The 23,792-nt window shown below is 42.8% G+C and overlaps 2 protein-coding genes across 3 annotated transcripts in view; both read left to right on the top strand.

Annotated features, from left to right (window-relative positions):
- espn (espin) overlaps positions 1-12,158 on the top strand; it is a 107,217-nt gene extending 95,059 nt beyond the window's left edge. The window contains exons 12-13 of the mRNA XM_084183950.1: positions 4,634-4,713; positions 11,954-12,158. Of these exons, the coding sequence (XP_084040076.1) occupies positions 4,634-4,713; positions 11,954-12,101 (228 nt within the window). The 3' untranslated portion in view covers positions 12,102-12,158. The remainder of the gene's footprint in view (positions 1-4,633; positions 4,714-11,953) is intronic.
- A 3,926-nt stretch (positions 12,159-16,084) lies between these two features.
- The window catches only part of arhgef16 (Rho guanine nucleotide exchange factor (GEF) 16), a 32,968-nt gene continuing 25,260 nt past the window's right edge, over positions 16,085-23,792 (top strand). The window contains exons 1-2 of one of the 2 annotated variants that reach the window (XM_084185303.1): positions 16,085-16,269; positions 22,820-23,494. In XM_084185303.1, coding sequence (XP_084041429.1) covers positions 22,919-23,494 — 576 coding nt within the window. In that variant the 5' untranslated portion in view covers positions 16,085-16,269; positions 22,820-22,918. Of the gene's footprint in view, positions 16,411-22,819; positions 23,495-23,792 lie in introns of both variants that reach the window. The other variant, XM_084185304.1, reaches the window with a different exon arrangement.

Genomic DNA, 23,792 nt, shown 5'->3' with positions numbered 1-23,792 from the left:
GCTCAATGGGTGACATGTCTGGTGAGTATGCAGGCCATGGAAGAACTGGGACATTTTCAGCATCCAGGAATTGTGTACAGATCCTTGCGACATGGGGCTGTGCATCATCATGCAGAAACATGAGGTGATGGCGGCGGATGAATGGCATGACAATGGGCCTCAGGATCTCATCACGGTATCTCTGTGCATTCAAATTGCCATCGATAAAATGCAATTGTGTTCGTTGTCCGTAGCTTATGCCTGCCCATACCATAACCCCACCATGGGGCACTCTGTTCACCACGTTGACATCCGTAAACCGCTCGCCCACACGACGCCGTACACTCTGTCTGCCATCTGCCCGGTAGAGTTGAAACCGGGATTCATCCATGAAGAGCACACTTCACCAGCATGCCAGTGGCCATCGAAGGTAAGCATTTGCCCACTGAAGTCGATGAGCTTACCTGAGACTGTTTCTGACAGTTTGTGCAGAAATTATTCGGTTGTGCAAACCCACAGTTTCATCAGCTGACCGGGTGGCTGGTCTCAGATGAGGTGAAGAAGCCGGATGTGGAGGTCCTGGGCTGGCGTGGGTACACCTTGTCTGCGGTTGTGAGGCCGGTTGGACATACTGCCAAATCCTCTAAAACGACAATGGAGGCAGTTTATGGTAGAGAAATAAACATTCAATTCTCTGGCATTTCTGCAGTCACAATGCCAATTGCACACTCCATCAAACTTGAGACATCTGTGGCATTGTGTTGTGTGACAAAACTGCATATTTTATAGTGGCCTTTTATTGTCCCCAGCACAAGGTGCACATGTGTAATGAGCATGCTGTTTAATCAGCTTATTGATATGCCACACCTGTCAGGTGGATGGATTATCTTGGAAAATGATCAAATGCTCACAAACAGGGATGTAAACATATTTGTGCAAAACATTTGAGAGAAATAAGCCATTTGTGCATATGGAACATTTCTGGGATCTTTTATTTCAGCTCATGAAACATGGGACCTACACTTTACATGTTGAGTTTATATTTTTGTTCATTGTAAATGATTGAGATGGAGGAGATGGGCAAATGTCACATTACATTTCAAGTAAACCCTGTCCCTGTCCAGTAGTTTTAACTTAATGTCAAAGTCCTATGGCCAATGATTGCATGAGTTGCTAGGTGTGCTCAATATAACTCACCCAGTGCATCGGGTTGGTGTGGTTTTCACTTTTGGGATCATTCCATCAGTCCTAATGTACAAATCCTACCTGGTGAGCTAAATTGAGTCCATCTGCTTTTGAAAATCAATCCAGAGATATACAGTGCCTTGCAAAAGTATTCATCCCCCTTGGCGTTTTTCCTATTTTGTTGCATTACAACCTGTAATTTAAATGGATTTTTATTTGGATTTCATGTAATGGATATACACAAAATAGTCAAAATTGGTGAAGTGAAATGAAAAAAATAACTTGTTTCAAAAAATTCTAAAGAATTAATAACGGAAAAGTGGTGCGTGCATATGTATTCACCCCCTTTGCTATGAAGCCCCTAAATAAGATCTGGTGCAACCAATTACCTTCAGAAGTCACATAATTAGTTAAATAAAGTCCACCTGTGTGCAATCTAAGTGTCACATGATCTGTCACATGATCTCAGTATATATATACACCTGTTCTGAAAGGCCCCAGAGTCTGCAACACCACTAAGCAAGGGGCACCACCAAGCAAGCGGCACCATGAAGACCAAGGAGCTCTCCAAACAGGTCAGGGACAAAGTTGTGGAGAAGTACAGATCAAGGTTGGGTTATAAAAAAAATATCAGAAACTTTGAACATCCCACGGAGCACCATTTAAATCCATTATAAAAAAATTGAAAGAATATGGCACCACAACAAACCTGCCAAGAGAGGGCCGCCCACCGACACTCACGGACCAGGCAAGGAGGGCATTAATCAGAGAGGTAACAAAGAGACCAAAGATAACCCTGAAGGAGCTGCAGAGCTCCACAGCGGAGATTGGAGTATCTGTCCAAAGGACCACTTTAAGACGTACACTCCACAGAGCTGGGCTTTATGGAAGAGTGGCCAGAAAAAAGCCATTGCTTAAAGAAAAAAATAAGCAAACACGTTTGGTGTTCGCCAAAAGCCATGTGGGAGACTCCCCAAACATATGGAAGAAGGTACTCTGGTCAGATGAGACTAAAATTGATCTTTTTGGCCATCAAGGAAAACGCTATGTCTGGCGCAAACCCAACACCTCTCATCACCCCGAGAACACCATCCCCACAGTGAAGCATGATGGTGGCAGCATCATGCTGTGAGGATGTTTTTCATCGGCAGGGACTGGGAAACTGGTCAGAATTGAAAGGAATGATGGATGGCGCTAAATACAGGGAAATGCTTGAGGGATACCTGTTTCAGTCTTCCAGAGATTTGAGACTGGGACGGTTCACCTTCCAGCAGGACAATGACCCTAAGCTTACTGCTAAAGCAACACTCGAGTGGTTTAAGGGGAAACATTTAAATGTCTTGGAATGGCCTAGTCAAAGCCCAGACCTCAATCCAATTGAGAATCTGTGGTATGACTTAAAGATTGCTGTACACCAGCGGAACCCATCCAACTTGAAGGAGCTGGAGCAGTTTTGCCTTGAAGAATGGGCAAAAATCCCAGTGGCTAGATGTGCCAAGCTTATAGAGACATACCCCAAGAGACTTGCAGCTGTAATTGCTGCAAAAGGTGGCTCTGCAAAGTATTGACTGGGGGGGTGAATAGTTATGCACGCTCAAGTTCTGTTTTTTTTGTCTTATTTCTTGTTTGTTTCACGAAAAAAAATATTTTGCATTTTCAATGTGGTAGGCATATTGTGTATATCAAATGATACAACAACCCCCCCCCCCCCCCAAAAAAAAAAATGCCAAGGGGGTGAATACTTTCGCAAGCCACTGTAAGGGGAGGAAAATTATTAAATTAGTGAGTAGGTATGAGGCTGTGTGTGTGTGGATTTGATCAATTGGGGTTTTCTATTTCACCTCTTCTCTAAATATGCCCATATTTTATCATTGCAAGAAGTACACCATGTTCAAAGGACCAGAGTCCAATAACTTACCAAGCTCAGCTCAGACGAATCTACGGTAAGACACAGTATTGATCTCTGCTGCCAATAAATTCATAGGATTACCTCAGGAGCAATGCTTATCAACATGAAGGATAATGTCTAAACATAGGTTAAATTAGCAATGCGCATGCCCCGCCCACCTGAGGATCTGTCTTTGTCCGCCATCTAGTTCCTGTGTTTTGAGGGGTGCAAAATTTAATCTTAAATCTCGCTGGATTGATTGCTTTCATTTTACTCCTGCGACTCTTTCATACTCTTGCTTGTGCTTGTTGTTTTTCCCCGCTAACGTTACTAGTAACTTCATCCATTCACCAACTGTTGCATTTATTAGAATACTTTTTTAAACGGTAACAATTTTGATGACCGTTGCAAGTTAAATATGACAATATTTATTTTTACGGAATTAGAGGAATTTTCAGGCATCCCCTAAACAGCAATAGTTCTTGTTACTCCTCCAGGTGTGTTTGCATCGATGCATCCCGAAATTGCGCGCTATACGCCTATTCTGATGTGATGCAATTAGTATCCAGCCATGTAAATCTAGAATGGATCCTGTTGTATTGGTAACATTAAACTGGCTTTGTCTCTCTTTCCTTGCATGTCTATCAAATGACTCTCCCCCACCCCCCATTCTATAATTCCCGGGGGGTGTAATAGATCTGTAGCTAGGTGAAGATTAGAAATCCAAGATGGCCCCCCTCTCAGCCCCGCCTCCAATTACGACCTGAAAGAGGGGAGTCGTCAGGTTTCAGGTAGTGTGTGTGTACACACCTCTGTGTGCGTGCACTGCAATGAGCTGGGTTTCAGTGACTTAAAAATGTGTCTCTCTATGCCGCAGTCTGGCTGATAGGGTCTTTATACTAGACCTGGGCTCAAATACTATTTGAAAACTCTTTAGCCTGTCTGGAGTGCCAGATGGGCGGGGTTTGCAGTTTTGCGACTACTCTATTGGTTACCTTGCGCCAGGCAAGCTCAATCAAGCCCAGATAATATATTTGAAATGATTTCAAATAGTATTTGAAGCCAGGTCTGCTCTATACAATATATATGCTTAAAGGGACATTTTAAAACATTTCAACTGCATATTCATCTCCAGCACCACCCCAACATCAACGTATGTGAAAATGGCGCGTTTCTATGTTTCATAGTCAAAAAGATAGAGAAAGATAAGTGTTTCCAATGACATCATCAACCAATTAGTAGGCAATGCCTACTCATAATTAGTTAAAATCACATGATGCACACTGACGTCATTGGAAACACTTATCTTCCTGTATCTTGTTTTACTACAAAACATTGAAACGTGCCATTTTCACATATGTTGATGTTGTGGTGGTGCTGGAGATGAATTTGATGCTTAATCCAATCAGGTGCTTCACCTTTGTGAGCTACATCATAGAAACAAGAAAGGATGGGAAAGTCTCAGTTCCTGGGAGGCTAAAGGGATGACTGTAGTAGTGGAGTTGGAGATGGGCAGGGACAGTGTTACCAGTGGGGCCCCATTGTGACAGAGTTGGCCCCTGTGTATTTGGTCCTCTGCAGGTGGACGAGGAGGCGGCGCGCCTGGCATCCATGCCAGCGTGGCGAAGGGACATCATGAAGAAAAAGCTTGATGAAGAGAAGTGAGTGAGAGGCGGCGCTACTCGTCCCATTCCTCCAATCAGGAGCCCTCGGGGTCTCCACTGTCACTCCACTCTCTGATTTGTCCTCACTTATGTCAATTTCTCTGGTTGTTAATGTCTGTCTGGTTAATGTTTTATTTCTTTTTTTCTGTCTTTTCCCCACCTCAAGTTCAGTTGGGTGGGTTGATTCTAAAATTTGCAAGTCATGTAGATCCTGAAATGTTTAGAGTATATAGCTAGCTACCTACTGTAACCACAATGCATTATTTCCTGTAGTCATTAAGTGATGTAACATTTTCAATGCATTAATACTGTAATTACTTAAATTCCCCTTTGTGCTTACCTTCTCCGGGTCGGGCAGGGAGCAAAAAAGGTAAGAAATAAACATTTGTTATTATCATTGATGCCATTTGGCATTTTTGGTTTCACATGGACTGAAAAGTTATATGAATTTGAGATCAAGGTTTCCATCTGCTGGTCAGTAATTGTACTAGCATAATACCCAGAATTTGATACATCCTCTATACCTGCAGTTATTTCATGAAGCAGTCAAACTCTCATAGATATTCTGAAAAGACTCCATCTAAAATGGATCAACTAGAGGCAGGCATGGCATTATTGACTCCTATACACAGATGTCAGCCCTCAAATGTTGCTGCCTTTTTGATACAATAGGGCAATCAGTCATTGCTGATTGTTGATCAGAGTTAAGTTCACTAAGTCATCGATCCTGCTCCATTAAATACCACACATGCATAAGAGCTATAGTTAAAACATCCATAAGGCATAAATCTATTTACAGTTGAAGTCGGAAGTTTACATACACTTGGGTTGGAGACATTAAAACTTGTTTTTCAACCACTCCACAAATTTCTTGTTAACAAACTATAGTTTTGGCAAGTCGGTTAGGACATCTACTTTGTGCATGACACAAGTCATTTTTCCTACAATTGTTATCAGACAGATTATTTCGCTTATAATTCACTGTATCACAATTCCAGTGGGTCAGAAGTTTACATACAGTGGGGAGAACAAGTATTTGATACACTGCCGATTTTGCAGCTTTTCCTACTTACAAAGCATGTAGAGGTCTGTAATTTTTATCATAGGTACACTTCAACTGTGAGAGACGGAATCTAAAACAAAAATCCAGAAAATCACATTGTATGATTTTTAAGTAATTAATTTGCATTTTATTGCATGACAAGTATTTGATACATCAGAAAAGCAGAACTTAATATTTGGTACAGAAACCTTTGTTTGCAATTACAGAGATCATACGTTTCCTGTAGGTCTTGACCAGGTTTGCACACACTGCAGCAGGGATTTTGGCCCACTCCTCCATACAGATCTTCTCCAGATTCTTCAGGTTTCGGGGCTGTCGCTGGGCAATACGGACTTTCAGCTCCCTCCAAAGAATTTCTATTGGGTTCAGGTCTGGAGACTGGCTAGGCCACTCCAGGACCTTCTGATGCTTCTTACGGAGCCACTCCTTAGTTGCCCTGGCTGTGTGTTTCAGGTCGTTGTCATGCTGGAAGACCCAGCCACGACCCATCTTCAATGCTCTTACTGAGGGAAGGAGGTTGTTAGCCAAGATCTCGCGATACATGGCCCCATCCATCCTCCCCTCAATACGGTGCAGTCGTCCTGTCCCCTTTGCAGAAAAGCATCCCCAGAGAATGATGTTTCCACCTTCATGATTCACGGTTGGGATGGTGTTCTTGCGGTTGTACTCATCCTTCTTCTTCCTCCAAACACGGCGAGTGGAGTTTAGACCAAAAAGCTCTATTTTTGTCTCATCAGACCACATGACCTTCTCCCATTCCTCCTCTGGATCATCCAGATGGTCATTGGCAAACTTCAGACGGGCCTGGACATGCGCTGGCTTGAGCAGGGGGACCTTGCGTGCGCTGCTGGATTTTAATCCATGACGGCGTAGTGTGTTACTAATGGTTTTCTTTGAGACTGTGGTCCCAGCTCTCTTCAGGTCATTGACCAGGTCCTGCTGTGTAGTTCTGGGCTGATCCCTCACCTTCCTCATGATCATTGATGCCCCACAAGGTGAGATCTTGCATGGAGCCCCAGACCGAGGGTGATTGATCGTCATCTTGAACTTCTTCCATTTTCTAATAATTGCGCCAACAGTTGTTGCCTTCTCACCAAGCTGCTTGCCTATTGTCCTGTAGCCCATCCCAGCCTTGTGCAGGTCTACAATTGTATCCCTGATGTCCTTACACAGCTCTCTGGTCTTGGCCATTGTGGAGAGGTTGGAGTCTGTTTGATTGAGTGTGTGGACAGGTGTCTTTTATACAGGTAACGAGTTCAAACAGGTGCAGTTAATACAGGTAATGAGTGGAGAACAGGAGGGCTTCTTAAAGAAAAACTAACAGGTCTGTGAGAGCCGGAATTCTTACTGGTTGGTAGGTGATCAAATACTTATGTCATGCAATAAAATGCAAATGAATTACTTAAAAATCATACAATGTAATTTTCTGGATTTTTGTTTTAGATTCCGTCTCTCACAGTTGAAGTGTACCTATGATAAAAATTACAGACCTCTACATGCTTTGTAAGTAGGAAAACCTGCAAAATCGGCAGTGTATCAAATACTTGTTCTCCCCACTGTACACTAAGTTGACTGTGCCTTTAAACAGCTTGGAAAATTCCAGAAAATGATGGCTTTAGAAGCTTCTGATAGGCTAATTGACATCATTTGAGTCAATTGGAGGTGTACCTGTGGATGTATTTCAAGGCCTACCTTCAAACTCAGTGCCTCTTTGCTTGACATCATGGGAAAATCAAAAGAAATCAGCCAAGACCTCAGAAAAAAAATTGTAGACCTCCACAAGTCTGGTTCATCCTTGGGAGCAATTTCCAAACACCTGGAGGTACCACGTTCATCTGTACAAACAATAGTACGCAAGTATAAACACCATGGGACCATGCAGCCGTCATACCGCTCAGGAAGGAGACGCATTCTGTCTCCTAGAGATGAACGTACTTTGGTGCGTTCATGCAAATCAATCCCAGAACAACAGCAAAGGACCTTGAGAAGATGCTGGAGGAAACCGGTACAAAAGTATCTATATCCACAGTAAAACTAGTCCTATATCGACATAACCTGAAAGGCCGCTCAGCAAGGAAGAAGCCACTGCTCCAAAACCGCCATAAAAAAGCCAGACTACGGTTTGCAACTGCACATGGGGACAAAGATAGTAATTTTTGGTATAATGTCCTCTGGTCTGATTAAACAAAAATAGAACTGTTTGGCCATAATGACCATTGTTATGTTTGGAGGAAAAATGGGGTAGCTTACAAGCCGAAGAACACCATCCAACCGTGAAGCACGGGGGTGGCAGCATCATGCTGTGGGGGTGCTTTGCTGCAGGAGGGACTGGTGCACTTCACAAAATATATGGCATCATGAGGAAGGAAAATTGTGGATATATTGAAGCAACATCTCAAGACATCAGTCAGGAAGTTAAAGTTTGGTCGCAAATGGGTCTTCCAAATGGACAATGACCCCAAGCATACCTCCAAAGTTGTGGCAAAATGGCTTAAGGACAACAAAGTCAAGGTATTGGAGTGGCCATCACAAAGACCTGACCTCAATCCTATAGAAGATTTGTGGGCAGAACTGAAAAAGCGTCTGCGAGCAAGGAGGCCTACAAACCTGACTCAGTTACACCAGCTCTGTCAGGAGGGATGGGCTAAAATTCACCCAACTTATTGTGGGAAGCTTGTGGAAGGTTACCCGAAACATTTGACCCAAGTTAAACAATTTAAAGGCAATGCTACCAAATACTAATTGAGTGTATGTAAACTTCTGACCCACTGGGAATGTGATGAAATAAATAAAAGCTGAAATAAATAATTCTCTCTACTATTATTCTGACATTTCACATTCTTAAAATAAAGTGGTGATCCTAACTGACCTAAGACAGGGAATTTTTACTAGGATTAAATGTCAGGAATTGTGAAAAACTGAGTTGAAATGAATTTGGCTAAGGTGTAGGTAAACTTCCAACTTCAACTGTACCTGGTATGTACAGTACCAGTCAAAAGTTTGAACACCTACTCATTCCAGGGTTTCTTTATTTTTTACTATTTTCTACATTGTAGAATAATAGTGAAGACATCAAAACTGTGGTCCTCTGTAGCTCAGCTGGTAGAGCACGGCGCTTGTAACGCCAAGGTAGTGGGTTCGAATTCCGGGACCACCCATACACAAAAAAAAATTATGCACGCATGACTGTAAGTCGCTTTGGATAAAAGCGTCTGCTAAATGGCATATTTATATTTTTATTTATAAAACAATGAAATAACACATATGGAATCATGTAACCAAACAAGTGTTAAACAAATCAAAATATATTTGAGATTCTTCAAAGTAGCCACCCTTTGCCTTGATGACAGCTTTGCACACTCTTGGCATTTTCTCAACCAGCTTCATGGGGAATGCTTTTCCAACAGTCTTGAAGGAGTTCCCACATATGCGGAGCACTTGTTGGCTGCTTTTCCTTCACTCTGCGGTCCAACTCATCCCAAACCATCTCAATTGGGTTGAGGTCGGGGGATTGTGGAGGCCAGGTCATCTGATGCAGCACTCCATCACTCTCCTTCTTGGTCAAATAACCCTTACACAGCCTGGAGGTGTGTTGGGTCATTGTCCTGTTGAAAAACAAATGATAGTCCCACTAAGCCCAAACCAGATGGGATGGCTTATCGCTGCAGAATGCTGTTGTAGCCATGCTGGTTAAGTGTGCCTTGAATTCTAAATAAATCACTGACAGTGTCACCAGCAAAGCACCCCCACACCATCACACCACCTCCTCCATGCTTCAAGGTGGGAACCACACATGCGGAGATCATCCGTTCACCTACTCTGCGTCTCACAAAGACACGGAGGTTGGAACCAAAAATATCACATTTGGACTCATCAGACCAATGGACAGATTTCCACCGGTCTAATGTCCATTGCTCGTGTTTTTTGGCCAAAGCAAGTCTCTTCTTATTGGTGTCCTTTAGTAGTGGTTTCTTTGCAGCAATTCGACCATGAAGGCCTGATTCATGCAGTTGATGTTGAGATGTGTCTGTTACTTGAACTCTGTGAAGCATTTATTTGGGCTGCAATCTGAGGTGCAGTTAACTCTTATGAACTTATCTTCTGCAGCAGAGGTAACTCTGGGTCTTCCTTTCCTGTGGAGGTCCTCATGAGAGCCAGTTTCATCATAGCGCTTGATGTTTTTTGCGACTGACCTTCATGTCTTGAAGTAATGATGGACTGTCGTTTCTCTTTGCTTATTTGAGCTGTTCTTGCCATAATATGGACTTGGTATTTTACCAAATAGGGCTATCTTCTGTATACCACCCCTACCATGTCACAACACAACTGTTTGGCTCAAACACATTGTTACGAACCCCGTGGCTTTAAAAGTCTAGGGTGGATGGACAAGAGACCCGTAACATAACTCATGCAAATTAGAATAGTGACACGGAAACAGTGAGAACAAAAATACACCGACAACCATAAGCTACCGTCAAACACAAAATGTTTATTATGAACACACGGTAAAGGTTTGGGAAAAAGGGCTGAGCAGGACCCAAGGAATGAAACAATAATGTACAAAAAACCCTAAACTGATCTTGCCTGCCTCAAGAACCGCTAAGCTACTGCTAACCATACAAAAATACAGTGGGTGGTCCGCTCAGGTCTAACTAGTGTTTTTAGACAATGTTCTTTCTACGGGTAATGTATGCCCAAGGGAAACTTGCTAAATCCCCCTTTTCCCAGGAACACACAACATAGTTACCATATAGAGTAAACAGCAAATGCGTGAGTACACAAAAAACAGGACACCACAGTATCCATACTCACAAACGAAAAGAGTCTCTGTCAGCAAACATAACTGACTGGCTTTTAAAACAATGGGATGTGTGATGTGAGTGAAAAACCAGAAACAGGTGGTGCAATGCAGAGGAATGTCCACTGATTGGTCCACCTCAGCAATCAGCAGACAACGGATGTCGGACAGGTGGGACACCCCAACGACCACCAATCAGGAACACAAAGGACACCTGTGATTAGGGCAGAAGGAGAGGAAAAACACAAAAAACACATACAGGATACCTGTATCCGTAACACGCATTAAGAAGGAAAGAAATTCCACAAATTAACTTTTAACAAGGCACACCTGTTAATTGAAATGCATTCCAGGTGACTACCTCATGAAGCTGGTTGAGAGAATGCCAAGAGTGTGCAAAGCTGTCATCAAGGCAAAGGGTGGCTACTTTGAAGAATCTCAAATATAAAATATATTTTGATTTATTTAACACTTTTTTGGTTACTACATGATTCCATATGTGTTATTTCCTAGTTTTGATGTCTTCACTATTATTCTACAATGTAGAAAATATTAAAAATAAAGAAAAACCCTGTAATGAGTAGGTGTGTCCAAACTTTTGACTGGTACTGTATTTATAAATTACACCATAACGTTGGTTTACCAGGTAGTTACCAGAATTACCTAAAGTATCCATTGTTACCAGACCTGGGTCAAATACTTGAGCTGTGCTTGATTTGTTCCAATGGAATAGTCCCAAAGGTTCAAACTCCCAGCTAATTCGAGCACACCTCAAATACTTCAATTTGACTTATGTTTTTGACCTAGGTCTGATGGTGACCTTATCTGATATCCAGAACCTGTTTTGTGCTTAAATGCCTCTCCTTGTACTCTGTGTTATTCCAAACATGGCAAGGAGTGTATTGATAGCTATAAAGACTGCTAATTGTGACTTTGTTATTCACACAAGAGGGCCAAACCGAGCGAGCTGTACTGGGCTGGCCTGTTTACACATCTACCATATATTCTGGAACTGAGCTGGAAAGGACAATGTAAAAAGACAATATGAGAGCCATCACAGTATGGTTCGGGTTGGCTCTATAGTGTGAATCAGGCAATTGTTTCTTAATACCAGCTGAAACAGGACTGTGAAATGAAGTCCCGTGTAGCTCAGTTGGTAGAGCATGGCGTTTGCAACGCAAGGGTTGTGGGTTCGATTCCCACGGGGGGGGGGCAGTATGAAAAATGTATGCACTCACTAACTGTAAGTCGCTCTGGATAAGAGCGTCTGCTAAATGACTTAAATGTATTACTGGCGACAGTCACTTGTTATGGCACAGAAGCATTGAATCACACTGACACCTTGTATTCTCCTTCCCTCTTATTGGTGCACTCAGAAAAGAGGAGGAGCGAGCAAAGAAGGAGAAGGAGAGCGAGGAGAAGACGGAGCAGGAGCGACTACGGACCCTGGGTTACGACGAGAGCAAGCTGGCGCCATGGCAACGGCAGATCATTCTAAAGAAAGGAGACATAGCGAAACAGTAAACAGCCCTTCTCCATGGCACCCCCAGGTCCTAGCCCCCAACCCTCTGCACCTTCACTGTCAACCAACCACTACCCCACACCAACCCACCCCACCCCACCCCAACCAATCTCCACCCCAACCAATCTCCACAAGCAGGACCATGTCACCTCCCAACATGCTTTGCAGCTCAGCCATCCTGAAATGGAGTGGCCGCACTAAGATCCTGTGGAAACAAACTGTATGTAGTGCAATGTTAGCGATGATTCAAAAGACTACATTAGCATGTTAAATAGATACACCTCCCCCTTTTTGTCCCGTCAAAACATTTGCTAAAAACTGTAGGTGAAAAATCTGTCGATGTGCCCTTAAGCAAGGCACTTAACCCTAATTGCTCCTGTAAGTCGCTCTGGATAAGAGCGTCTGCTAAATGACTAAAATGTAAATGTAAATGTAGGTATCCCAACTGTATGAAGACCCTAAGTCATGAATCATATACACTATCTTACTTTACATCACGTTGTTTAACATTACTCTTTGTAGGAAATTCCCACACATTACCATACATTAGCACAACCTGGCTCAATGTTGGTCTGTCTTGTGGGGCATAATGGGAAAAGTAATTTTTGACTGTGGTGATTTACATCTGTCATGGCGATAGGTCCAACAGTTTTTCCTAAATGTCATTTTGTGCATTTCCACGATCTGTTTTCCCTGCATCTTCTGCACCCACTACTTACATTGATAACTGAGCTCTTAACCTAAACTGTTGTAGGCTACTGTATGTTTGCTTTTAGGATGGAAAGTGTCAGTAATAAGCAACAGCTTGTTGAACAAAACCTCAAGTAAAGCGTAATTCAGAGTGCAATGACGCAGCGACGCGAACATCCCATTGTGACATAGCTACGAGGCTCTGAGGCCACCGTCCGCGTGGGCGACACAGCCCGAATGCGCACCTCCCCATAATTCCCAACTAACGCGGCTCGCCGTACGCGTCCTCTATTCATTTCAATGTGTTGATAGTTGGAGAAATTGCTTGAGCTGTGCTGAGAATTCGAAAAGTATGAAAGCAAACGGTCCGATATTCTAGAACACTGCTGTGCGTACGCATACACGTTTTGGACTCCGATAGACGCTTAAGACTTTTTTTCCTGTGACAGCAGGCCTTTCTAGACTGCATATATCATAATCTCAATTTATTGCACAAAGACATAGAATCAGGCCATTCTACGTAATGATGCTATTTCTCACTGAGCCCATCTGAACTACAGAGATATTATTGAAACAGATGGGAAATTGATAGAGGTCCCTCCTTTACATGTTCTAATTTTTTCAGAGGGCATGAATATCATATGGTTTTTAACTGCAACCATAAACATTTTAAAAATGGGTTTAATTTTGTTAGTTCTGGGAAACGAAATTTAAGTAACGTATCTTAAATGAATGATTAATATATTGAGCATATAACCCTTTTTTATTTTTCAATGAATGTCATTAAATGTTAAGTTATTGTGATCATGGTGAATTGTTTGTGTCTTGCGTATTGTGTCTTATGGATGTCATAATTTACTGTGTTGTCAAAACAAAAGCATGTCTCTTGTTATCCAAGAGAATTGAACACCCCAGACCACATTTCACAACCATGCCAAGAAATATCCATGCAACTTTGAAAAAAAGACTATTTAGCAAATCTCAGAGTTTAACAAGCAAACATGTTTTTCAAAGTGATCTGGAAAATATTAGGGGCACAATTGTAACAGAAGTCGAACCAGCACATTGAATGTTGCAAAAGTCCCAAAAATACATCTGTGACTCCTGTCCTGTGACCCATATCTGGTTTGCCCCAGTAAACCTTGGACGTGAATATTTTATGAGCAGATCCCTTTACTAGAGTGCTCTCTCTTTCTCTCTTGCCCTCTCTTTCCCGACCCTCTCTTTCCCTCTCGCTCTCTATTTCCTCTGTGTGTGTGTCTGAGAAACACAAGTCCTCATGGATGCCCTTATTCTGTGTGTGTTCTCAGGCTAAAATTAAACACTCCTTCAATTATGCTGCTCTGTGTATAATACCATTATGTGGACCACAGGAAAATGTTGGCTTTCTATTCTTTCTCATTGTTTTCCTATAACTGTATTTTCAATCCACCTACAGGTTTTTATCTAGGCAAATTGTGTTTTTTTGCAAGGGGACCAAACTATAGGTAACTCGGGCATCATCTTTCTCAGAAATGACCATAGACACATTGTAGGTTTTATAGGTTGGTAGACTGTGCACTGTAGTTGTTGTGGCTAGAGTTGTTGGACCTCAGAAATGTGCCAGATGTGTCTTTCTGAATGTGTATATAACAAATATATGGGAACCCCTCAATGTCAGAAAATGTGCTGTAGGTGTACTTCATATATTTTGGGTGTACATTTTTGCAAGTGTATCAAACATATACATTACATACATAATATATTATGAAGTATATGGTCCTTTGTTGAGAAATCATTTGGAAATATTCAATTCATTGGATGCCATATTAATGTTGAAATTTAAAACTATGTAAACGTCATTGCCATTAGAAGATTTTCTATACATAAATACTGTATATAGTAACCCTCAATACTTGTTGTTTCATTGTTCCAAAATTACATGATATTACAGTCCTCAGCCTTGCTTACATAGATTATTGCTTCATTAATGTAAAACTATTTTCAGACTGTCAAATGGAATTAAATAAATCTTTGCTCAAAACATTTGTGTTTTCAATTTACTGCAATCTTAGATTTTTGTCAGTTGATTCTCTACTACTGCCTTGCACATGTAATATAGCTGTAAACACACTAGATGGCACCCCCGTCATAGCAAACTCTTCACCAGAACAGGGGAGACCTTTATCCTGGAGTTGGCCCCTGGAGCTGTAGGACCATAGCGGTTATATGAGGGTCTGTAGGCCTACTAATCCATCAAAATCTGTGCGATTTTCAGTCGATCATTGGCCATTTCAACTAATGCAAATATCCATTTACGTTATAAGAATGTGATTTATCTCAGTTGGTAGAGCATGGCATTTGCAACGCCAGGGTTGTGGGTTCGATTCCCACGGGGGGCCAGTATGAAAAATAAAAAAAAGATAATGTAAGTCGCTCTGGATAAGAGTGTCTGCTAAATGTAAATTTACAGTATTATAATACCTCCCTATCATAATCTCAAAAATGAGAATCTACTCCATTGTTTTGGTTGCCATAAGAGATTTGTAAACACATTATGGATAGCTTCAAAACAGGTAGATAAATAATGTTGACTTTTAGCACAGAGACCGCTATTTCAAGTGAAATTTGAGTTTGGAAATGTAGTGAAATGCACCTTGTAGTCCCCTGTAGAGCTTGGCGCTTGCAACGCCAGGGTTGTGGGTTCGTTTCCTACGGGGGGCCAGTATAAAAATGAATGCACTCACTAACTGTAAGTCGCTCTGGATAAGAGCGTATGTGAAAATGTAGGCTAAGCCCTATTGGTTTGTTGGTGGGTCATATTTTATGGTAGGCTAAACAAGCACATTTGTAGCTTTAAATTATGTTGTAATTGTTTTTCTCTCAATTTAATCCACTGACAAATACATGAAATGCCATTTCAAAGGGATAATCTATCAATTCAGTTACATTGCAATGGCTTCATACTTAACCTATGTTTCTCTGGAAACTATTCTGAAATTGTTCAAATCTCGCTGTATTGACAGCAGATTAAGGTCGCGTTCACCTGCTCAGACGTTGCATGCATCCACAAACGGTTACGTGTCAAGTCATAGACTGTGTCATCCACTGACAGATTGCTAATACATACATTTTACATTTTAGTCATTTAGCAGACGCTCTTATCCAGAGCGATTTACAGTTAGTGCGTGCATACATTTTCATACTGGTTAGCTGATACTTAAAATACCTATACAGGGGTTGTAAAATCTAGTATGCTTCCGCAACGCCTGGGCAGAGGAACGCGCCCTACCACACCTGTAGTGACGTAGCATGCACAGATTGGGGGGCTCTGTTATTTATGCTAACTGAGGAGGAAGAGTAGGAAAAGTAGTCTACACGAAAGGGAGTCAATTTAGCCTACAATTTCTCGGAGAAATTCCGCGACTGTTCTGCTGGACACATGCACGATATATAATACTTAGTTGTTTGGAAGATGACACGTTTTTTCGAGTTGGACAGGTACAGTAGTACTACATTTATAAATTGTTTTTAATTACGTTTTGTTTAGAACTATAGTGGTCGTGGACCGTGGGAGTGCGACGCTCACATTCCTTTCTAATCCATTTATAAACGGTGAAGTTTTCAAGAGGTGCACCCACAGTGAGTAGGCTATTGTTTTGTTGAAATTATGAACATAAAACACGAATCTGTGATAAATTGAGTTGCTACAAATACTGCATCGATACACTTATTCATAGTTTTGTCTCTACAACGTTGTCTTTGCAAATTATAGGCTAGCTACCAATTTGAGATCTCATAGCCTACAGCAAACTAGGCGTATTTACCATACATGCATTATTACTTTTTAAAAGTGTATAGTCATTGTGTGATAGGCAGACATTAAACACACATGTTCGGGTGATGCTTGGCCGCAATGCAAGTCGTTTTTCCCTCAAGGCTATACATGCGTCTGTAAAGTAGCCTACTCGGTTTATTACATAGTCAGGTGTAGCTCAGTTGGTAGAGCATGGCGTTTGCAACGCCAGGGTTATGGGTTCGTTTCCTACGGCAGACCAGTATGGGAAAAAAAGAATGTATGCACTCACTAACTGTAAGTCGCTCTGGATAAGAGCGTCTGCTAAATGACTCAAATGTAAAATAAACTGTTATAAATGCAGTTCGCAGATTTGTGTTGGAGGTATGTAGAGTAGGCGTGAGTCATGGGTTGATTGCCTTGTTATTCCGTTGGGAACTGGCACGGTTAAAGTGCCAATATGTAACTTTTTGGGCGACCCGAGCAAATTTACATAGAACTGTGAGTTATAGATCTATCATTCTACTTGAAAGCAAGTCTAAGAAGCGGTAGAACTGTTCTATGTCGTAATTCTATACTTACCATTCTTACGTTTTGTTTTTGCATCTTTTACTTTCGGTTTCAAACAGCTGAAACAACAATATTTTTGGTTATAGAAAATATACTTCACAGCGGTTTAAATGGTACAATAATAATTCTCTACACTATCCTAGTTTATTTAGTCACAAACTGAAATTAGGCGAATTATTGGAGTTTTAGCAACCAGGAAATGGCGGAGCGATTTCTGCATAGTGCGACCACAGATAGAACTATGACACAGATATTTCACCGGATGTATAAATGTGAAGCATCCGCTTGGCGTTTCCACTCACAAATATGGTAGTGAGAGGAAGCCCAGTGGCCGGCAGTGGGAGAAGATGGAAGGAGATTAATTTTGCCCGACATTCTGCAAATGTTCTCATCAATGAAACATTTGATATCAGTACAGTTTTCTGTTCCCCAAACTAGAATCTGCTATGAACAGAGTGGACTACGTTTTGTAGACTTTACCCTTTGCCAAAGTTTTAAAAAATCGCGATGTTTAGAAGGAGTACAAAGGCGAATTGAGTTATTGCACACATGCATTTTACACAGTAGGCATTCCCTAACGGAAATATGCAGATGCATGCTAGGACGGGCCAATAGGATCTCAAATTAAATATTTTCACATAACATGGAAACATATGTAAATAGGCTGGTCATCTAGGTTTGTACCAGTAGACTTTCCATCACCATGAAGAAAAACAATCCATAGTACAGTAATTGAGTACATTGAGACATCGAGTGGCTTGTGATGGATGATGTAGCTCAGTTGGTAGAGCCATGGTGCTTGCAATGCTAGGGTTGTGGGTTCGATTCCCATGGGGGGGGACCAGTATGAAAATGTATGTACTCAATACTCTAAGTTGCTCTGGATAAGAGTGTCTACTACCATTATTGGTCGCTCAAAATGACGGGTGTTGTAGAAAACAAAGTCATCTCTAACCAATCAGAGTATCAAAGCCAATTACACATTTTCCAAACGCTGCTTTACCCACGTGTGTTCTGGCTCTGGCCCAACCTATTGGTTTCTGGGACCTATCAGAACGGTTAGAATGTGTTTGTTCTAGAAATCGTTGGGGAGGTACTCCGATGGGCAGTGCTATCTGGGATCCTTGGGACATACACTACCGGTCAAAAAAAAGTTTTAGAACACCTGGTCATTCAAGGGTTTTTCTTTATTTTTACTATTTTCTACATTGTAGAATAATAGTGAAGACATCAAAACTATGAAATAACACATGGAATCATGTAGTAACCAAAATTGTGTTAAACAAATCACAATATTTGAGATTCTTCTTTGCCTTGATGACCGCTTTGCACACTTGACATTCTCTCAACCAGCTTCATGTGGTAGTCACCTGGAATGCATTTCAATTAAAAGGTGTGCCTTCTTAAAAGTTAATTTGTGGAATTTCTTTCATTTTTTTAATGCGTTTGAGCCAATCAGTTGTGTTGTGACAAGGTGGGGGGGTATACAGAAGAGAGCCCTATTTGGTAAAAGACCAAGTCCATATTATAGCAAGAACAGCTCAAATAACCAAAGAGAAACAACAGTCCGTTACTTTAAGACATGAAGGTCAGTCAATACGGAACAACGCTATGATGAAACTGGCTGTCATAAGGACCGCCACAGGAATGGAAGACCCAGAGTTACCTCTGCTGCAGAGGATAAGTTACCAGCCTTAGAAATTGCAGCCCAAATAAATGCTTCAGAGTTCAAGTAACAGACACATCTCAACATCAACTGTTCAGAGGAGACTGCGTGAATCAGGCCTTCATGGTCGAATTGCTGCAAAGAAACCACTACTAAAGGACGCCAATAAGAAGAAGAGACTTGCTTGGGCCAAGAAACACGAGCAATGGACATTAGACCGGTGGAAATCTGTCCTTTGGTCTGGAGTTCAAATTTGAGATTTTTGGTTCCAACCGCCGTGTCTTTGTGAGACGCGGTGTGAGTGAACGGATAATCTCCGCATGTATAGTTCCCACCGTAAAGCATGGAGGAGGAGGTGTTATGGTGTGGGGGTGCTTTGCTGGTGACACTGTCTGTGATTTATTTAGAATTCAAGGCACACTTAACCAGCATGGCTACCACAGCATTCTGCAGCGATACGCCATCTCATCTGGTTTGCGCTTAGTGGGACTATCATTTGTTTTTCAACAGGACAATGACCCAACACACCTCCAGGCTGTGTAAGGGCTATTTGACCAAGAAGGAGAGTGATGGAGTGCTGCATTAGATGACCTGGCCTCCACAATCCCCCGACCTCAACCCAATTGAGATGGTTTGAGATGAGTCGGACCGCAGAGTGAAGGAAAAACAGCCAACAAGTGCTTAGCATATTTGGGAACTCCTTCAAGACTATTGGAAAAGCATTACAGGTGAAGCTGGTTGAGAGAATGCCAAGAGTGTACAAAGCTGTCATCAAGGCAAAAGGTGGCTACTTTGAAGAATCTCAAATATAAAATATATTTTGATTTGTTTAACACTTGTTTTTGGGTACTACATGATTCCATATGTGTTATTTCATAGTTTTGATATCTTCACTATTATTCTACAATGTAGAAAATAGTAAAAATAAAGAAAAACCTTTGAATGACTAGGTGTTCTAAAACCTTTGACCGGTAGTGTACCTACCCTACCCTAACTTTAACCCTTAATGAACCCCATCGTTAACCCCCTAACCTTAACCATTTTACACTGAACAAAAATATATACATTTTCTATACCCTCAAAAATCTGATTTCTCTCAAATTTTGTGCAGAAATTTGTTTAAATCCCTGTTAGTGAGCATTTCTCCTTTGCCAAGATAATCTATCCACCTGACAGGTGTGGCATATCAAGAAGCTGATTTAAACAGCATGATCATTACACAGGCGCATCTTGTGCCGGGGACAATAAAAGGCCACTCTAAAATGTGCAGTTTTGTCACAATGCCACAGATGTCTGATGTTTTGAGGGAGTGTGCAATTGGCATGCTGACTGCAGGAATGTCCACCAGAGCTGTTGCCAGATAATTTAATGTTCATTTCTCTACCATAAGCCACCTCCAACGTCGTTTTAGAGAATGTGGCAGTACGTCCAACCGCAAACCACATATAACCACACCAGCCCAGGACCTCCACATCCGGCTTCTTCACCTGTGGGATCGTCTGAGATGAGCAACTCGGGCAGCTGATGAAACTGTGGGTTTGCACAACCAAAACATTTCTGCACAAACTGTCAGAAACCGTCTAAGGGAAGCTCATCTGCGGGCTTGTCGTCCTCATCAGGCTTGACCTGACTGCAGTTCACCTCATGTTTCAGCGTGATAATGCACGGCCCCATGGGGCAATGATCTGTACACAATTCCTGGAAGCTGAAAATTTCCCAGTTCCTCCATAGCCTGCATACTCACCAGACATGTCACCCATTGAGCATGTTTGGGATGCTCTGGATCAATGTGTACGACCACGTGTTCCAGTTCCCGCCAATATCCAGCAACTTCACACAGTCATAGAAGAGGAGTGGGACAACATTCCACAGGCCACAATCAACAGCCTGATCAACTCTATACGAAGGAGATGTGTCGCGCTACATGAGGCAAATGGGGGTCACACCAGATACTGACTGATTTTCTGATCTACGCCCCTACCTTTTTTTAAAGGTACAGTGCATTCGTTAATTATTCAGACCCCTTCCCTTTTTCCACATTTTGTTACGTTACAGCCTTATTCTAAAATTAAATGCATTTTTTTCCTCAATCTACACACACTACACCATAATGACAAAGCGAAAACAGGTTTTTAGAATTTTTTTGCAAATGTATTAGACATGAAAAACATTACATATTTACATAAGTATTCAGACACTTTGCTATGAGACTGAATTAAGCTCAGGTGCATCCTGTTTCCATTGGTCATCCTTGATGTTTCCACAACTTGATTGGAGTCCACCTGTGGTAAATTAAATTGATTGGACATGATTTGGAAAGGCACACACCTGTCTATATAAGGTCCCACAGTTGACAGTGCATGTCAGAGCAAAAACCAAGCCATGAGCTCGAAGGAATTTTCCGTAGAGCTCCGAGACAGGATTGTGTTGAGGCACATATCTTGGGAAGGGTACCAAAACATTTCTGCAGCTTTGAAGGTCCCCAAGAAGACAGTGGCCTCCATCATTCTTAAATCAAATAAGTTTGGAACCACCAAGACTCTTCCTAGAGCTGGCCGCCCGGCCAAACTGCGCGATCAGGGGAGAAGGGCCTTGGTCAGGGAGGTGACCAAGAACCCGATGGTCACTCTGACAGAGCTCCAGAGATCCTCTGTGGAGATGGGAGAACCTTCCAGAAGGAAAACCATCTCTGCAGCACCTCACCAATCAGGCCTTTTGGTAGAGTGACCAGACGGAAGCCACTCCTCAGTAAAAGGTACATGACAGCCCACTTGGAGTTTGCCTAAAGGACTCTCAGACCTTGAGAAGCAAGATTCTCTGGTCTGATGAAACCAATATTGAACTTTTTGGCCTGAATGCCAAGCGTCACGTCTGGAGGAAACCTGGCACCATCCCTACGGTGAAGCATGGTGGTGGCAGCATCATGCTGTAGGGATATTTTTCAGCGGCAGGGACTGGGAGACTAGTCAGGATCAAGGGAAAGATTAACGGAGCAAAGTACAGAGAGATCCGTGATGAAAACCTGCTCCAGAGCGCTCAGGACCTCCGACTGGGGCGAAGGTTCACCTTCCAACAGGACAACGACCCTAAGCACACAGCCAAGACGACTACGCAGGAATGGCTTCGGGACACGTCTCTGAATGTCCTTGAGTGGCCCAGCCAGAGCCCGGACTTGAACCCGATCGAACATCTCTGGAGAGACCTGAAAATAGCTGTGCAGCGACGCTCCCCATCCAACCTGACAGAGCTTGAGAGGATCTGCAGAGAAGAATCTGAGAAACTCCCCAAATACAGGTGTGCCAAGCTTGTAGCGTCATTCCCAAGAAGACTCAAGGCTGTAATCGCTGCCAGAGTTGCTTCAACAAAGTACTGAGTAAAGGATCTGAATACTTATGTAAATGTAATATTTCTGTTTAAAATTTTTAATTATTATAAATTAGCAAACATTTCAAAACTTGTTTTCGCTTAATCATTATGGGGTATTGTGTGTAGATTGATAAGGAAAAAACTAACAATTTTAATCCATTTTAGAATAAGGCTGTAATGTAACAAAATGTGGAAAAAGTCAAGGGGTCTGAATACTTTCCGAATGCACTTTATGAACTGTAACTCAGTAAAGTTTTTAATGGTTGTGTTTTTATATTTTTGTTCAGTGTACATTCAATGTGGTAGGGACGTCCCAAGGATCCCGGATAGTAAGGGCCGTACTCGGATCCAGACTCATTGTGTAGAAGCAACTAACGTCCGTGGGAGTGACGTAGCGTTTGGCCAGAGCAAGTAGTTTGGGTAGCCAGGCAACATCGGTTGGCTAGTTGTCTGGCATTTGAGCTGAAAATTCAAAGCAAAACATTCACATTGAGTATCTATTTCCACCCCTAATTACCACATTCCATGGTGTTTGTCTTTGTTGAAACATTAATGCCAAAGTGAAACAAATGTTTATTTTTATAGTTACATTCAATTGCAAAATTTAAATCCCCTACTTGGTTCAAGTTGACATCCTGTAGTTGTCCCAACAGTCTCTATGCTGCTATGGTAGCCTGTTGCTGATGCTGCAGAGATAACCGAGCTCTCAGGCAGGCAGACATTGAACCACCGGGACCAGGGCAGGACCAGGGATGACCAACAGACAGTCAGACGGCTCCATGGGCGACCAGACCTCCCTCCTGCTGGAGCGACGCTTCTCTTCCGACCTGCAGCTGGACTGCGACTCGATGGACAACCACCACGGCCAACCGCAGGGCTCACCCACGTCCCAGGCCGAGCCCTCGTTGGCCGAAGTCTCCAAGGGGCGGAAGCCAGTGGTCCTGAGCACTCAGAGTGCTGCGGCACGGAAGCTGGGCACCCAGCAGCTCATCCCCAAGAGCCTGGCGGTGGCCAGTCGGCCAAATAAGCCCCGCCACCACACCACCGTGGTCACCTTCCCCTTGGGTCTGGAGGCCGCCTCCACCACCTCCTCCTCCAGGAGCCGTCACTCCGCCATGGGGCCTGACGTGTCCTGGGAGGACTACGACAGCGACGGGGATGGCGTCTCACTGAGGAGGAACCGCAGGAACCAGTCGTACCGGGTGGCGGTGACCAGCCTCGACATAGACGCCATGGCTGGGAACCACGGGGGCGCAAACACGCTCATGCCCGTAAAGGAAGACAGCAGAGCCTCCAGCCCAGGGCCGGCACGCGGTCCCGGACGCAAGGCAAGTGGGAGCGAGTCGCTGGCTTAATTCCATCTCTAGCCCCCTGCTATGCCCTAGGGGTAGGCAACCCTGGTCCTGGAGCGCCACAGGCACTCTGTGTTTTTGATTGAGCATTGTTTGCTTTAGACCTGGGAGACCAGGCCTGTTAAAATTAGCCAATCACTGAAACTGGGGGGGGGGGGATTGGTAGAAGACTACTGTGGTTCTGGAAGGGATAGTTGTATCAGACACCTCACTCCTCAGTTAGTGTCTATCCAGAAACCTAGCTGTCTTGAGTCATCAGTGCCAAAGTGCTGGT

The sequence above is a fragment of the Coregonus lavaretus genome (assembly GCF_964263955.1).
Source record: "Coregonus lavaretus genome assembly, chromosome: 20".
Taxonomy (NCBI): domain Eukaryota; kingdom Metazoa; phylum Chordata; class Actinopteri; order Salmoniformes; family Salmonidae; genus Coregonus; species Coregonus lavaretus.
This window is presented reverse-complemented; position numbering and strand designations above follow the sequence as displayed.